The following is an 18,098-nucleotide window of genomic DNA, read 5'->3' as shown; positions in this document are numbered from 1 at the left end:
TCAACAAAGGGTATATAACAAAGTATTGAGAAACTTTTGTTATTGACCAAATACTTATTTTCCACCATAATTTGCAAATAAATTCATTAAAAGTCCTACAATGTGATCTTCTGGATTTTTTTTTCTCATTTTGTCTGTCATAGTTGACGTGTACCTATGATGAAAATTACAGGCCTCTCTCATCTTTTTAAGTGGGAGAACTTGCACAATTGGTGGCTGACTAAATACTTTTTTCCCCCACTGTATGTGTGTCAGCCATTCAGTCCACTATTCAGTACCCACAATGCCTATGGATAGAGACGGTCTCTGAACCACACAGATGTGTGTTATACAGTGTGGTAGTCACTCAGTTCTCGTAAGACTCTAAAAGGTTCCTAAGATAGAAATGTCAAAACTGTCAAGTGTTGACAGCTATGGTCTAATACAAACAAATAGCTGACCAAGGTGTTTAAAATACAATTAAAATGATCATTATACAGTATACTTTTATTTAATCCATTTCAGAATAAGGCTGTAACGTAACAAAATGTGGAAAAAATCAAGGGGTCTGAATACTTTCCGAATGCACTGCATTCTGTATAAAATAAGGTAATTAAAAAATTGACTGAATGGAGTATCCTATATTAGTGACATGATTAACATAACAACAATGCAAATCATTTGCATGTATTCAGTCACCGTGACTACCACCACAGAACATCATTCCAGAGCTTCTTGTTGAGAGAATAAAATAAAAGAGGACTTAAACCTACTTCTCTACATCATCTTGTGCTTGTTGCATCATACGCTTGGCTGAGGAGCTGAGGGAGTGTTACCTGAAACACAAAAAGTACATTTTGGAGTGATGTTTTGAATTTTGGGGTTATTGTGACACATTATAACATTCACAATCATCTCTGTTTCAAGCACTCTACCAGGATGATAAAAATAAGGTTGTACAAATACTTACATTTTGAATGGACTGGAGATTGTTGTGGTCCTGAAAGAAATTAAAATTGGCAATGATAATGAGAAGAGCCAAATCATCTGTTGTAAAAGTGTACTAATATAACTACTTTTGTGGGCATTTACAATTACATATTCTCCAGGGATTCCATTTGATGCTGAAAAACAATTCAGTGTGTTCTACTCTATTCCTTACCTACAGTAAGTACAAACACTGTTTACTTGAAATCATAAACCCTACTGTTAATTAGAATATGTGTCTTACTGTTAGATTAGACCTCTAGATATCAGGGTCATCATGTTGAGGGTTGACTGTTGATAGTTCTTCCTGTTCTCTGTCATGGGCTGTGGGATTTGGGCTAAAGATTGTTTTTGTAAGTTTGACAATCAATGTCAAATGAATACTGTATTTTCTCTTTGTCATCTGGACAGTAAAACGTACCTTCTCATTTTATTTATCTGTTTGCACCACCACTGTGCCACAGCTCCACAGCACACAGCAATGAAACACAGTGAACCCATCACTGCACCAATCACTGTTGTCTTACCTGTGAAAGATGACAAGATGAGAATGGTACAATTCACAGATAAGAGTGTCAGAGATTAGTTGTGGTCATTAGATGAATGACTTACCACTGATCCTGTCACCATCAGTGACCTCAGGTAGACCTAGCACAGAAAATACAGAAACAGTACTTCAGAATGACACCAGCATGTTGACTGTTACTGTAGGCATGTACAGAACCATTTCTCACCAGCAAATGGAGCTTGAGTTCTAGCTGGAATAACCATGGATACGTTCTTGGTGACACCTCCAGAGAACAGTGAAACCATACAGCCAACCCTCGTGTCTTTGTCAGGTAGACTGAATGCTGCCAGCATGGAAGTTATGGTGACACTGACAGTTCCATTGGGATGGGTGACATTGGCCATTGTGGAATTTTCTAGAATTTCTGAGTCTTCCCAGGTCACTATAGGAGCAGGTCGTCCAGTAGCAGAACAGGACAGAGTGGTGTGACTGTTGTTGGTTTGTGTGATGAGGAGTGAGGGTCCATACAGCTCTACAGAACAACAACAGACACAGTTCACAGTGAATGTAAATACTATAATGTTTTCATGTACATGATTTACTAAATTATTCCATTTACATGATATACTAAATGATTCCATTTTGATAAATGCTTGCAAGACATTGGATGTATGATCTGATAAAATGGCTGCCTGAAGTTCTGAAGAAGTTGTTCTGGGTCAGTCATTTACAGTACATTATGTTATCAGTTCTTACCATTGACTTGGAGGCAGGTCGTTCCGCTGATTGGTCCATCTGGAAAGGTGTTAAACAGACACTTGTAGCAGGACTCGTCTCCTCTTGACACTCCTCTGATGATGATAGAGCAGTTCTGCAGACCCTCGTCTTCAAACTCCACTTTCCCCTTAAAATGTGGGTTGACATCAGGACCGTATTTGCTATAGGAGGCCACATTTTCATTCGCCCCAGGTGTCAGTTTTTGCCAGGTGACTTGCCGCACGTCTTTGGGTGTCATGAGCTCACAGTTTAAGATTGCATCTTCTCCCAGGGTTGCTGTGACAACCTGCTGTGTTCTCACCAACTGAGAGAGCCCTGCATGAAGACAGTTTCACATTACTTAGTACTTACTATATTACAAACTCACACACACACAGTTGGTAGAGCATGGTGCGTTGTGGGTTTGATTCTCGCTGGGACCATATTCTAAACAAATGTATGCACTTACTGTATTGTAAGTTGCTTTGGACAAAAGCGTCAGCTAAAAGCCATATCTTTAAAATATATATTGTATCGTTTTGTAGCACAGGGCTTTGACTTTTTTTAAAAACTATTTATGTTAATACAACGTGCAGGAGGGCCAAAATGTCAATTGTATGATTTAGAGGCAATTTGTGTTACGTTGTGTTGTGTTACTTTACGTTGTGTTATGTTATGTTGCGTTATGTAAACTTGTCTTGTGTTGTGTTGTGTTTTCTTATGTTATGTTGCGTTATGTTGTGTTGTGTAATGTTATGCAACTGTTTGAATAAAGAAGAGTGAGACAGAAAAACATATTTGTGTGATGTCATCATGCATGATGTGCAGAAAGTTTCACTTTACTGAAAGCAGACAATTACCACTCTATTATTAGGCATTTCATCACTTTACCTAATGCAATGAAAGATGAAAACCAATCAAAAATGACTTTATAGAGCAGCCATACTCAACTGGCAGGTCACGGTCCAGATCTGGACCTAGAACGGGGTCAATATAGACCGTGGTCCAGATCCACACCTAGAACGGGGTCAATATAGACCGTGGTCCAGATCCACACCTAGAACGGGGTCAATATAGACCGTGGTCCAGAACCACACCTAGAACGGGTCAATATAGACCGTGGTCCAGATCCACACCTAGAACGGGGTCAATATAGACCGTGGTCCAGATCCACACCTAGAACGGGGTCTATATAGACCGTGGTCCAGAACCACACCTAGAACGGGGTCAATATAGACCGTGGTCCAGATCCACACCTAGAACGGGGTCAATATAGACCGTGGTCCAGAACCACACCTAGAACGGGGTCAATATAGACCGTGGTCCAGATCCACACCTAGAACGGGGTCAATATAGACCGTGGTCCAGATCCACACCTAGAACGGGGTCAATATAGACCGTGGTCCAGATCCACACCTAGAACGGGGTCAATATAGACCACTGGTCCCGAGTCTTTTTTAGACACTCAGTCAGGCTTTCAACTTAGTTAGGAAGGTGTTCCTCATATTTGGTATTGTCAGTGTATATACAGGCAGTTTGTGGGACTGGACTGATTGTGCATTTATGGTTGGTTAAGAAGGGACCGGAGTGCACTTTGATGCACTATGCAATAACTATTCAAGATACTGGTGATTTCTTGGTTCTTTGAGGTACACTGCATTTTCAGATGACAACAAAAGTATTATGATGAAGTATTCAGACCCCTTCACTTTTTCCACATTTTGTTACGCTACAGAATTATTCTAAAATTGATTTTTTTATTTAAATCCCTCATCAATCGCCACACAATACCCCATAATGACAAAGCAAAAACAGGTTTTAGAAACTTTTGAAAATGTATTTTTTTTAAAACAGAAATATCACATTTACATAAGTATTCAGACCCCTTTACTCAGTACTATGTACTTTGGCAGCGTTACAGCCTTGAGTCTTCTTGGGCATGACGCTACAAGCTTGGCACACCTGTATTTAGGGAGTTTATTTGCAGATCCTCTCAGCATGATATTGCCACCACCATGCTCCACTGTAGGGATGGTGCCAGGTTTCCTCCATTCGTGACACTTGGAATTCAGGCCAAAGAGTTCAATTTTGATTTCATCAGACCAGAGAATCTTGTTTCTCATAGTCTGAGAGTCCTTTAGGTGCCTTTTGGCAAACTTCAAGCGGGCTGTCATGTGCCTTTCCTGATGAGTGGCTTCTGTCTGGCCACTCTACCATAAAGGCCTGATTGGATGGAGTGCTGCAGAGATGGTTGTCCTTCTGGAAGGTTCTCCAATCTCCACAGAGGAACTCTGGAGCTCTGTCAGAGTGACCATCAGGTTATTGGTTACCTCCCTGACCCATGTCCCTTCTCCCTTGAAAATGTTTGGTGCCCTTCCCCAGATCTGTGCCTCAACACAATCCTGTCTCGGAGCTCTATGGGCAATTCCTAGACCTCTTGGCTTGGTTTTTTGCTCTGACATGTACTGTCAACTGTGGGACCTTAAATAGACAGGTGTGTACCTTTCAAAATTATGTCCAATCAATTGAATTTACCACAGGTGGACTCCAATCAAGTTGTAGAAACGTTTCAAGGATGATCAATGGAAACAGGATGCACCTGAGCTCACTTTCAAGTCATAGCAATGGGTCTGAATACTTATGTAAATAAGGTATTTCAGTTTTATTTTTAAGAAATTTGGAAAGAAAAATATCTAAAAACTGTTTTTGCTTTGTCCTTATGGGGTATTGTGTATAGATTGATGAGGAAAAACATTTATTTAATCAATTTTACAATAAATAAATGTGGAAAAAGTGAAGGGGTCTGAATACTTTCCGAACTCATTTTGCACAGCGTCACATCCATAACGGAGAATGTCACAACTGTACATTTTCTCTCTAAAGTATATATGACCATTTTTACATGTTCATCATTGTTGTTTTAGTGTGTAGCCAAGCCTTACTTTCAAAGTGGCTATCAGTATTTTACCATAAGACTTTGAGATTCACAGACTTTTGCTAATATGTCCATTCTCCCAAAAATGCATGTCCATTTCCGTCACATCCATAACGCATGTTTTGTTGTTCAGTTACTTGAAAGTAGTATTACTTAGAATTGCGTCATTTTGTGTCTACACTTCCCCTGTAGGGTTCTACAAATATACAAATATACACATTAACACTTTCCTTTATGATAAGTCAATTCTGTGAGCCATTTTGTTTCTCATGTTGTGTGTGAATGTCACATCCATAACGCTGGAATTGCCCTGAAGGGGCTAAACAACTGCATGACTACATATGCAGTATTGTATCAATAGTTTCAATTCCCATTTTATATGTTTGTCCATTTCAAAGGACTCTTGGAAGACTTGCCCTTAGTGGGCTAAAAGAGATCCTAATAAGATTGATGCTCTAATATGTAACGTTTTGGGCGAGCTGACCAAATTCACATAGAAATGTGTGTTATAGATCTGTCATTATCATTGAAAGCAAGTCTAAGAAGCGATATAACTATTTTATGTGAGCTATTTCTATGCTTCCCATTTTTTAACTTTTGTTTTTGCATCTTTTACTTTAGGTTTTGTGAACTAGTTTCAAACAGCTGAAAATATAATATTTTTGGTTATTGAAAATATATTTCACAGCGGTTTAGATGGTACATAGATTCTCTACACTAAACGTTGCTTGTTTTGTCATATAAACTGAAATTAAGCGAACTACTCACATTTTTGCAACCAGGAAATGGTGGAGCGATTTCTGCATATTGCACCTTTAAATGAAATAAAATCAACCTCTGAGAACTACACCTCTGAGAACTAACTCAATCAGACAAGTTGGCAAAACTTTGTTCCAACTTAACTAGACAAGTTGGATTAAAGTTCAATCAATTTAAAATCATGTGTTTGATAGATGTTTGTATGGAAATTATTTTGTAGGCTGTTATATTTGTATTACGTTTGAGACAAGTATGTTAATGTTGTACTTAGTCTCCCTTGACTCCGTTCCAGTTTCAGTTATTATCCAATTAATTGACTGGGCAGTGTTCTTTTTGTATTCTGACAACAAACCACTTTTTTGCTATAGCTGATGTATTGCATCATATGTCAGCTACTGAAATATATATTTTAATTGTAAACTGGTCCCTGACAAGTACATTTATTAAAATATGTTAATAGAACTTGCAGAGAGCCACGTTGGGAAATATGTTAATAGAACACGTATTTTGAGCCAACACAGTATTTTAAATAGAGATTTTCAGCAAACACAGATTGTTTTATTCAACTCACAATGAGCAAAAATCTTTGGGTTAGTGAAGTATTGCATGTCAGCTCAACAATCTCCCAATTCAAATGTCCAGTCAACTTGGATATTTAAGCTACATGGACTTTTTCTAAATTGCAGTTTTAACAGTATAGAACAGGAAGATGCTGATGTTTGTAAACTGATGGTGACCGGACTGGCCATTCACCAGTAAAAAGGCACCTTAGCTTCAAACAATTTCAAAATATAAAACTTTTCTTTCAATTAATTGTATTCCTTTAAGGACTATTTGCAGTTACAATTGATGCATAATGCACCTATACATTTAGTGTAGTTAGCTACATCTCATAATGAAACTCTGAAATTGACAATACGGTATACATTTTAGACCTACAGACCTATCATGTACTTCATATGAAAACTGATGTAACTCACCCTCAGCAAGGAATAGCAGCAGAACAGAAAGGCAACTTTTAACACGAGCCATGGCAGCAATGTGTGGCTAGGTGTGGCTAGGTGAGGTAAATGGACCTCTGGATGATGTGCGGCAAAGTAGTACTCCAGCTAGACAGTGTTGATACAATGGACAGCAGAATATCCTTGAGGCATGGAAGAGTATCGAAGCCACAAATGTAATACTGTATAATTGGCCATGTCCACGGCAGCACCGCTGCACCCGCTGCTCGTTGAGAAGAGTAAGAACGTAGTCCGTTGGAAAGTTAAAAAACTAACAAGCTCTGTTGTTTTAGTTGAATGCGGCTTTGCGACAGCTACTCCTCCAGTGAAAGTGAAAGTAAACACAAAACGGTATCAGGAAAACACTGAACGGTTCGGGGTAATAACATTATGTATCATCATGCATAGCTAAATGAATCGAATGGTGAGATTATGAAGGTTTTTCCCTTGTGTGTGTCAGTGCCATTGCTTGCTCAAAGATGTAGCTGTGAAGTAAGTCTCTCCCGACAGCGGTTTGATTTCACACTCAATTTGCTGGGCCAGTCAAAGATAAGGGAGGCGTCTGATCTCTGAAACAAAACTCCATCCCCTCATTACCCCAGCAGGTTATAACAGCCTCCCCATAACAGATAAGATGGACATTTGTGGTGCTTTTAATAACCACTTTGCCTCAGCGGGCCACCTGTTTGATAAAATAGCTTCTGAAAACTAGAATGTATAACTGTTTTAACTTCATGAGCACCAATCTGGTTTTAGACGTGGACATGGCACTGTTTCAGCGGCTACACTTAGATGATGTGCTACATTGTTTAGACCATAAAAATCATTGTGCCGCCTTCTTTATTGACTTGTCAAAGGCATTTGATACAGTTGACCATTTCTTACTTGTTCTAAGGTTGTCTGAAATAGGCCTAGATCAGGCATTTTGCGATTGGTTCAAGAACTATCTAACGGACTGGACACAATGTTTGCTTACTGACGGTATCAAATCTAGTTTTCTCAATATCACGAAAGGTGTGCCACAGGGGTCGATTTTGGGCCCTGTTCTCTTCACTATTTCTATAAATAATATTAGTCTATCTGTTAAAACCTGTAACATTCATCTCTACGTGGATGATGGTAATTTACTCCTGTGGTCCCTCAGTACAGCAGGCCATTCATGCCCTTCAGCATGGGTTTGACTCTGTTCAAAAAACACTTACTGATCTTAAACTAGTGCTAACTGTTAATACATCCAAATTGATGATGTTCTCTAGGTCTCATAATATTGACCCTGAGGACCTGCATATTCGCACATTGAAGGGAGCCCAAGTTGAGCAAGTTCCCCATTATAAGTAATAATAATACGCCATTTAGCAGACGCTTTTATCCAAAGCGACTTACAGTCATGTATGTATACATTTTTACGAATGGGTGGTCCCGGGGATTGAACCCACTACCCTGGCGTTACAAGCGCCATACTCTCACCAATTGAGCTACAGAGGACCACAAAGTACTTGGGTATTAGGATTGACGATAAAACACACATTAAAAAACTGACACAAAAGTTGAGAATTAAGATTGGTTTCTTTTATAGAAATAAATCCTGTCTCACTTTGGAAAGTAGAAGGAAGATTGTTCAAGCAACGCTTCTCGCAGTGCTTGATTATAGGATATAATCTACATGCATGTGGCAGCCTCTGTTTTAAAACCTTTAGATTCAGTCTATCACTCAGCACTACGTTTTATCACTGGGGACAATTTTCATACACATCACTGCATTTTGTATAGTTTTCTTAGCTGGGAGTCTGACTACCAGAAGGGCTCAGCATTGGCTACCTTTTGTATATAAACCGGTTCTTCAGTGACTCTCCCACTACCTCAGCTCATGTATTGACTGGAGATCCAGCAATTTTCAGACCCGCTCTCTGGACTGGCTGGTTCTGGAGGTCCCGCGGGTCTCCACTGACCTGGGGACAAATGCTTTTAGTTTTTATGCCTCAGCTCAAGGAATAGTCTTCAGGCCACTTTGAAATTAGTGTTTGTTTTGATTGATCTTGTTGTATTTACTGTATTGATATTATTTATTGTATGTCCACAGGGCTCCCTTGAAAATGAGACCCTGGTCTCAATGCTGACCCACCTTGTATAAATAAAAGTAATAAATAAATACAAATATATTTATTGCTATGGTTCTCGTTCAAACCTGTGTTCATTTATGAAAATTTAAAATGGTTATAGCTCAAAAAGTATACACAGCATCAAAAATCCTTTGACAAGCAATCTAAGTTGGGGCAGTCTGGAAGTTGGTTTCTTTTTAATAGCTTAAATCGTTTAAACTCTAGAGCGAGCGAAATAAATATAATAATAATAGTAATAATAATTATAATAAGAGTATGTAAGAAATCTAGAGTTGTGCTTTGCTTGGCAAGCACACCTAATTATTTTAGAATGCAAATATAAAATAAATAGATTTTCGCGCTTCTAACTAACTGCAAATGGTTGCATCTTGTTATTATATTTAGCTACCTATTTTATTCTTCTGAATCAGAGCGTCATCATATATTCCTCCACAAGGCTACTAGTAAGCTACATATGCCTTCTTGCAATGTAGTACTTCAACCACTTGAAACTGTGCGTACGCATGGTCTAAAGTTAGCGGGAGGATAACCACGTTCTCACGTGAAGTTCAGTTTTTATAAACGCCAACTTTTGCGTGGAAACTGGCGCATGCATGGTTTGAGTGATGTTTTGTGCGTACGCAACGTTTATAAATGAGGCCCCTGCAGACTAGGCTCTTTTACATTTTCAATTGAATTTTCCACAGCCCCATATGAGATTTTCCAGTGTAATATGGTGACTATTGTTAATGTCTTTGTAGGAGGAGCAACAGGACATTCCCAGCACGTTCACAGGGAGAGACAATGGGCTTTACTCAACTCTCCAGCTGCCTCATCCTAACCTCTGACCCTCAGGCACCGTTGACCAATGACCACATGACATAAGACACCGTCTAGTAACAGCTAGCTATACAGCTCTATGGTAGAGTGGTAGATATACATTTACTGTGAATATTTTGATTACTGAAAATGCAAAAACAAATTCCTGTCTGACTTGCCATATATCAGCCTCTCCTTTACTGTAGATATCCTGTGGTTGTTGTAAATATCAACACTGTATGCAGGCTGCACATCTGTTATGGAAATACAATTGTTATATACATGTCTCAAAATTATAGCTGTTCTGTTGTTTGCGGATAGAACAAAGCTTTTTCTGTGGAGATCACCTGATCCCAAAATCATAAACTTCAAAACTCCACCAGGTGTCAGTATACTGTTGTAAAAGACTAACATTTTCCTGTCATAAACATTAATGGAGAAATCAGTAAAAGTCCCAACTGCCACTGTATTCAAACTGTAACTTTAGAAAACAGTATATGAATGTAGACCTGTTTTACAGTTTTCTGTTTACTATAGAGGCCTGGCTACATGAATTAGGCTACATGTTTAAGTGCATATGTTAATAAATAAAAAAATTATAACAGTTTTTCCAACAAACAAAAAAAGTAAAAAAAACATGTACGCATGCTGTAGCCTATGTACTTCTGTGGATGCAAGGCCAGTCTATTAAAAGCATGAGATAACTGTTTCATGGTGGCAGCTCCTTTGTTTCCTTCCTGCACATCACAGTTAGCCTGACTACCCATCCACATCACAGTTAGCCTGACTACCCATCCACATCACAGTTAGCCTGACTACCCATCCACATCATAGTTAGCCTGACTACCCATCCACATCACAGTTAGCCTGACTACCCATCCACATCACAGTTAGCCTGACTACCCATCCACACCACAGTTAGCCTGACTACCCATCCACATCATAGTTAGCCTGACTACCCATCCACACCACAGTTAGCCTGACTACCCATCCACATCACAGTTAGCCTGACTACCCATCCACATCACAGTTAGCCTGACTACCCATCCACATCACAGTTAGCCTGACTACCCATCCACATCACAGTTAGCCTGACTACCCATCCACATCAAAGTTAGCCTGACTACCCATCCCATTCACAGTTAGCCTGACTACCCATCCACATCGCTCCAGCCAAACACAACGCCCCCTAGCGTTTCTTCTCCACCATGAGTCTGGATTTGCTTTCCTCCCCGACGTCTTAAGAATGTGAAAACATTCTGACAATTCTGATTGGTCCCAGAAACTGATGTGTTGGGCCAGAGCTAGCCTACATGAATCACGTCATTGGCTTTGATACTCTGATTGGTTAGAGAAGTTCCAATTGCTGGTTAATTTATTTTGTACAATACCCCTCATTTTGACGTCAGCACAAATGATTTCTAGTATGGCAGTTTCAGACTGAATGTATGGAGCGATCGATAGAGCAGCGGAATTAAATGCACGATATGTTGTCAGGCAACATCTCATGAATAATAATGCAGCCCTTACCTTTTTGAATTATTTAACAAAAGTATTTAGCAAAAGTGAAATTTCAAAAACATAGCCAATGTAGACAACTAAAACATATACAAATTATTAATACAACATTTAAATAAACAAAAAACACTTATACCAGCAGCTGAGACTAATATGAAAAGGGCACAGCCAGGGATGAACCCTATTAAGCTATGGCTCAAGTAAAGAGAGTGTGACAGACAGAATAGAATAGAATAGAATAGAATGAGGGTTGCAAAGTTACCGGAATCTTCAATCATTTTTATAATTAACAGGTAATCTATGGCAATCAATGGTAACTTTGGTAATTTATACTTGAATATTTTTAATTTTTTTTCACATATAGTATTCGTTTTTTATATCTGTGTCCATATTGTCCATGAGTTTCTAGTGGATAGACCATATGGTTCAAGAGAAAATAGTCTAATTAATGAGAAAAGCATCTAATCAACAACTGCATTATTTTTTATTAACTCTGCAACTATTCCAGCTGTTGACATTTTTCACAACTGACACAAAAACATTTTACAACAAAGACATATTGTAAAATACATTAAAATGTGTAAAAATATATAAAGGATATCTCATCCTGAAACCCTCATATTAAATACCAATAGTATTCACTAAGGTGATGGTTTATATTTAGGATAATGTTTTACATATTTTCTTCTATTTTTTATATCATCTAATTTGATAATGTTATATATTTTACATGTGATAAGGCCACACAGAGGGCCAGAGATAATTACAGACATGTGGTAAGGCCACACAGAGGGCCAGAGATAATTACAGACATGTGATAAGGCCACACAGAGGGCCAGAGATAATTACAGTGATAAGGCCACACAGAGGGCCAGAGATAATTACAGACATGTGGTAAGGCCACACAGAGGGCCAGAGATAATTACAGACATGTGATAAGGCCACACAGAGGGCCAGAGATAATTACAGTGATAAGGCCACACAGAGGGCCAGAGATAATTACAGTGATAAGGCCACACAGAGGGCCAGAGATAATTACAGACATGTGATAAGGCCACACAGAGGGCCCAAGATAATTACAGACATGTGATAAGGCCACACAGAGGGCCAGAGATAATTACAGACATGTGATAAAGCCACACAGAGGGCCAGAGATAATTACAGACATGTGATAAAGCCACACAGAGGGCCAGAGATAATTACAGACATGTAATAAAGCCACACAGAGGGCCAGAGATAATTACAGACATGTGATAAGGCCACACAGAGGGCCAGAGATAATTACAGACATGTGATAAGGCCACACAGAGGGCCAGAGATAATTACAGTGATAAGGCCACACAGAGGGCCAGAGATAATTACAGACATGTGGTAAGGCCACACAGAGGGCCAGAGATAATTACAGACATGTGATAAGGCCACACAGAGGGCCAGAGATAATTACAGTGATAAGGCCACACAGAGGGCCAGAGATAATTACAGACATGTGATAAGGCCACACAGAGGGCCCAAGATAATTACAGACATGTGATAAGGCCACACAGAGGGCCAGAGATAATTACAGACATGTGATAAAGCCACACAGAGGGCCAGAGATAATTACAGACATGTAATAAAGCCACACAGAGGGCCAGAGATAATTACAGACATGTGATATGTCACGGTTTACTAAGCCAGAACCCAGAAGCAGACCAGGACAAGGTAAGTGGTGTCAAAGGTGAGTGTTTATTTAACTGATCCACGAGTGCTGCTGAATAATCCAGGGAACAGAGCGGGCGGCGTGGATGAGTTGTTGAGGGTGCAGTAGTTGGTCCAATGATGGCTCGGCAGCCGCCGACCATCAGGCAGAGGTTGGGTGAAGGTTCCGGACGAGTGACTGCAGGGAGAACAAAACGAGGTAAGCATACAACAAGCAAACAAGGTGCAAAACAACAAAACTAATGCTCTAAGCTCTAAGACTGATCCGCTGATAAACATACTGTTCATGGCTAACCATCCGGCAGGGAATGGATGTTAGGACAGAGCCTAAGAAGGGTGATGATCAGGACCAGGTGTGCAGATTGCTGATGGGATGCAGGTCGCGGAAATCAAGAGAGCTCCCGCCTAGCAACGTTGCCCGGCAACCAGGCAGGGAGCGTTCCAGAACCTCGGGGAAACTGGAGATCCCGAGCAGAAAAACTAGTACCCAGACAGAAACCGACTCAGACTGCAGGGATCGTTACATGATAAGGCCACACAGAGGGCCAGAGATAATTACAGACACATGATAATCTGAAGTACCAAAAAAAGCTCATTAGATATCATCTTATAAAATTCCCCACCAAAACTTGAAAGTTACCAAAATTCTGGTAGTTTACTGGTAAACGTCGAAAGTTTCCAGTAATATACCCTTCGTTTGAAACCTTAAATAGACTAGAATATTCCAGAAGGAACTTCAGTTGTGGCACGCCACATAAGATAAAGACGTAAAGTAAACATATAAACAGCAACACACATGACAGATACCAATGCTTACAAGGTATATACAAGATAAACATGAGTAAAAAATACATCATGTCATTTAAAAGCTGTACTGATGCCGTCGCTCTTGGTTTTAAGAGGTCAAAACCTGATTATGTTACCTGATGGCAGTACTGCATATTGATTGTTCAGTGGAAGTGTCCAATAAGATTGATTTTCCCCTCGTACGTGTGTGATCTTTGTAAATGTCTCAGAGAGCCTTATGGTGGTCTCCCTACAATCTTTAAACGGACCTGCACAACTCTCCCTAGGCCCTAGAGTATCATGACCTGAGCCAAACCAGGCAACTAAGCTAACTGTTATGACAGGCTCAATACAACATCTTTAAAAAAGGACTGCTTTTAAAATACGGATTGATTGTCACAGACTTTTAAAGATAAAATAACATGAACCAGATTAGTCAATAATGATAAGGTGTGTGTGTGGCAGTGTGAGTAGTCACTCAGTAGTCATTGAAAAAGGTTCCTGAGTGAGAAAAGAGGGGGAAAGAAAATTGTCATTTTTCAATTGGATGAATACACTGGTCATTATGAGGTAGAGGTTTTCTTCTGTACACAGTCCAGTAATAAGATGGTCTGACAGCCATTGTGACAAAACACAGCAGAACAGGTATTAACATGCAGCTGAGTGCATGGATGCAGACAACATGACCACCACAACAGTACATCATTTCAGAGCTTCTTCCTGAAGAAGAGAGACTACAGCAGACAGTGAGAGAGTGAAGATGGAAACCTACCTCTTTACAGCCTCCTGAGCTGGCTGCATCCTGCACTTGTCTGACGAGCTGAGGGATTGTATGCTGAAACAAAAGAGGACATTTTTGAGTTATGTTTCAATTTTAGTTTTTTTTGTAATTTATACTAAAAGCTTTTGTAACATTCTCAATATCGTCTGTTTCACGCTTTCTATCGGGATAATCAAATAAAGTTGTAAAAATACTCACATGTGTGACGGACTGGAGCTTGGTGTGAAAGAGATCAAAACAGACAATGTACCGGCAGGAAACATACAACACAGAAGTACATTTCCAAGTTTCATTCCAAAGTTTCTTTCTCAATGAGAGAGATTACAGAAGACATGAAGAGGCTATGAAAGTATGAGAAGGTCAACCTACTTCTTAGTCGTCCTACACTTGGTTGTTGAGCTGGTTGGTGAGCTGGTTGACGAGTTTGACCTGAAAAAACAAAATGTATATTTTTTAGTTATAATTATTTTTTTCCTTAAAAAGCTTTTTAAAATGTGGAAGAGACACTCACAATTGTGATGGACTGGAGGTTGGTGTGACATTGAAATAAATCAAAATGTACAATGTACTAACAAGAACCACATAATCGGATTCATTATTATTTTATTACAATTATTTAATCTTGAAGAATGCGTTTAAACCAGCATAGCACAGTCTCAGAAAATGTAATTGTCATGTTTCATGTTTTCTTTCAAAAAGGTTTCAATCATGACCCCTTAAATGTTCTTTAGAATGAGCATCTTACTGTTTGGATGGTGGTGGTGTCTTTAAGGGAGTTCTGCTGGTTTCAGGGTCAGTTACTGGGGGTTTTCTACATCAAATTAGATATCAACTGGTAAACATCTGGCAGACAAATCACATATTATATTCATAATACCTGTTTTCATTTTCAAGGTAATATTTTGTATCTCTACCTGGACGAGGCATCTTTTATCCACTTTAGCAGCAACACTAATACACAGATTACAGCAATGAGACACACTGAACCCAACACTGAACCCAACACTGAACCCAACACTGAACCAGCCACTGTACCTGTGAATGACAGAGATGACAAGAGAAGACAGAGGTCAAATTCACAGGTACACTACACCTGAAAATTAAATCATAAAAGATCAAAAACAGTAGGTTGACTATGACTTGTCATTATTAGAATAACAGCCACTGATCCAGTCATCATCAGAGACCTGAGATTGACCTAGTATAGAAATACACAGACAGTACTTCATCATGAACACAGGAAGTACTTCATCATGAACACAGGCAATACTTCATCATGAACACAGGCGGTACTTCATCATGAACACTGGCAGTACTTCATCATGAACACAGGCAGTACTTCAAATCAAATCAAATCAAATGTATTGTCACATACACGTGTTAAGCAGATGTTATTGCGGGTGTAGCGAAATGCTTGTGTTTCTAGCTCCGACAGTGCAGTAATATCTATCAAGTAATATCTAACAATTTCACAACATTTACCCAATACACACAAATCTAAGTAAGGAATGGAATTAAGAATATATAAATAAATATATGGACAAGCAATGTCAGAGCGGCATAGACTAAGATACTTCATCATGACATCATGTTCCTATCATGTCAATATATTACACATTGATCTATATACATTTCTCACCAGTAATTGAAGCTTGATCACTAGCTGGAATCACCATGGAAGCATTATTGGTGACATCACTGAAGGACAGTGACACAACACACCTAACCTCTTTGTCAGTTAGACTGGCCACTGCCACTGTTGCAGTAGTTGTCACAGTGATAGTTCCATTGGGATGGGTGACATCGACCGTGGTGGAATGTTCTATCATCATGTCATCCCAGGTCACTATAGGAGCAGGTCGTCCAGTAGCAGAACAGGACAGAGTGGTGTGACTGTTGTTGGTTTGTGTGATGAGGAGTGAGGGTCCATACAGCTCTATAGAACAACAACAGACACAGATCACAGTGAATGTAAATACTATAATGTTTTCATTTACATGATTTACTAAATGATTCCATTTTGATAAATTGTTGCAAGACATTGGATGTATGATCTGATAAAATGGCTGCCTGAAGTTCTGAAGAAGTTGTTCTGGGTCAGTCATTTACAGTACATTATGTTATCAGTTCTTACCATTTACTTGGAGGCAGGTCTTGCTGCTGATAGCTCCATCTGGAAAGGTGTTAAACAGACACTTGTAGCAGGACTCGTCTCCTCTTGACACTCCTCTGATGATGATAGAGCAGTTCTGCAGACCCTCGTCTTCAAACTCCACTTTCCCCTTAAAAGGTGGGTTGACATTGGGACCACGTTTACTGTAGGTGGCCACATTTTCATTCGGCCCAGTTGTTACTTTTTGCCAGGTGACTTGCCGCACGTCTTTGGGTGTCATGAGCTCACAGTTTAAGACTGCATCATCTCCCAGGGTTGCTGTGACAACCTGTTGTGTTCTCACCAACTGAGAGAACCCTGCATGAAGACAGACACAATAGTTCTTAGACACTAATAGCACTCGGAATGGTCAGAAGGGGGAGTATGGAGGTAAGGGAAGTCCAGTCTAGGAGGGAGGAAGTGATGGCACCTGTTGTAAAACGATCAATTTCAGGATAGAATATACATGATATGTGCATAGGGGCACAGCACGCATCAACATTAAAGTACCCATTAGAGCGACATCAATCATTGCATACAGTAAGAGTATTGAGCTGCAGATTCAATATGAAATCATGCATTTACTGTAGTGAAATGAACTGCTTTGTCAACAGTTAACACACAATTCGCATGCACACACTGACAGACTGACAGACAGTTATGTATATAAACACTAGATGTGTTTCCTCCGAAGAGGGAGGGTGATGGATTGGACTACTTCTATTTAGAAATTAAAACATGAGACTAGGTGATGTTTTGAAGCCACTGCGCCGCCATTTTTGTACTCCTCGACCACTGTTTAAAACGTTTTGGAAGATATAGAAATGCAATTATTAATGTCTAGATTTGTTTACAGACACCTTAATGCATAGCTCAGCTCAATGATTTACAAGTATGTCATACACTCTTGTTTTTATGTATATGTTGAATTAGTCAACTTTACCGATCAAATCTGATCAAACACTGTATAGCCTCAAAACATTTATTTTTATTATCATAGATGGTAGGTCCTTGCTTCCATATCTCTGTCTATGAATTTCAGAGTGGTTACATTAGCCTCAGTCTAGTAGTACCCTCTAGTGGCTTGAAGCCTCGTGTATCTTGTTCTAGTTCTGTGAAACCAAAACGCGTTGTGCTGTGCCCAGCCTTTGTCTTACTACTTTTTGCTAATAAATACAAATTATTTAACAATTCAGAGTTTGTAGCTATTTACCCATGCAACAAGAAGATTGAGCTACAGCTTCAATATGACATGTTGTCACGGTTTACTACGCCAGAACCCAGAAGCAGACCAGGACAAGGTACTTTGAGACAAAGGTG

General features: G+C 39.4%; 2 protein-coding genes and 1 long non-coding RNA gene across 3 annotated transcripts; all 3 read right to left on the bottom strand.

The window, feature by feature from the left end:
• Positions 1-739: 739 nt before the first annotated feature.
• Positions 740-6,981, bottom strand: LOC123487333 (OX-2 membrane glycoprotein-like). Its single transcript, XM_045218555.1, has 8 exons — positions 6,905-6,981; positions 2,231-2,566; positions 1,701-2,006; positions 1,579-1,614; positions 1,388-1,493; positions 1,211-1,304; positions 950-979; positions 740-815 (listed from the first exon to the last, which is right to left on the bottom strand). Exons 1-6 carry the CDS (start codon positions 6,954-6,956, stop codon positions 1,226-1,228), a joined length of 915 nt encoding a protein of 304 aa, XP_045074490.1. The 5' UTR covers positions 6,957-6,981; the 3' UTR covers positions 740-815; positions 950-979; positions 1,211-1,225.
• Positions 6,982-15,012: 8,031 nt separating this feature from the next.
• LOC123487334 lies at positions 15,013-15,622 on the bottom strand. The gene is made up of 3 exons (XR_006659734.1): positions 15,541-15,622; positions 15,372-15,437; positions 15,013-15,055 (listed from the first exon to the last, which is right to left on the bottom strand). It is a non-coding gene; the product is annotated as an uncharacterized LOC123487334 (long non-coding RNA).
• Positions 15,623-15,759: 137 nt separating this feature from the next.
• Positions 15,760-17,292, bottom strand: LOC123487335 (OX-2 membrane glycoprotein-like). Its single transcript, XM_045218556.1, has 4 exons — positions 17,289-17,292; positions 16,761-17,096; positions 16,266-16,562; positions 15,760-15,824 (listed from the first exon to the last, which is right to left on the bottom strand). The coding sequence occupies exons 1-4, from the start codon at positions 17,290-17,292 to the stop codon at positions 15,760-15,762; spliced, it is 702 nt and encodes a 233-aa protein (XP_045074491.1).
• Positions 17,293-18,098: the final 806 nt, after the last annotated feature.

Source organism: Coregonus clupeaformis, unplaced genomic scaffold (genome assembly GCF_020615455.1).
Source record: "Coregonus clupeaformis isolate EN_2021a unplaced genomic scaffold, ASM2061545v1 scaf1662, whole genome shotgun sequence".
NCBI lineage: Eukaryota > Metazoa > Chordata > Actinopteri > Salmoniformes > Salmonidae > Coregonus > Coregonus clupeaformis.
Note: the sequence above shows the minus strand (reverse complement) of the source record. Positions and strands in the feature narration are given on the sequence as shown.

Coding starts and splice junctions, on each gene's coding strand:
- LOC123487335 (XM_045218556.1), bottom strand. Junction 16,563..16,760: donor GACCTGCCTCCAAGTAAATG/GTAAGAACTGAT, acceptor GTTGTTCTATAG/AGCTGTATGGACCCTCACTC. Junction 15,825..16,265: donor TGATCAAGCTTCAATTACTG/GTGAGAAATGTA, acceptor TTTCTATACTAG/GTCAATCTCAGGTCTCTGAT.
- LOC123487333 (XM_045218555.1), bottom strand. CDS start 6,956: ATGGCTCGTGTTAAAAGTTGCCTTTCTGTTCTGCTGCTATTCCTTGCT. Junction 2,567..6,904: donor GCTGCTATTCCTTGCTGAGG/GTGAGTTACATC, acceptor GTCTTCATGCAG/GGCTCTCTCAGTTGGTGAGA. Junction 1,494..1,578: donor TGATGGTGACAGGATCAGTG/GTAAGTCATTCA, acceptor CATCTTTCACAG/GTAAGACAACAGTGATTGGT.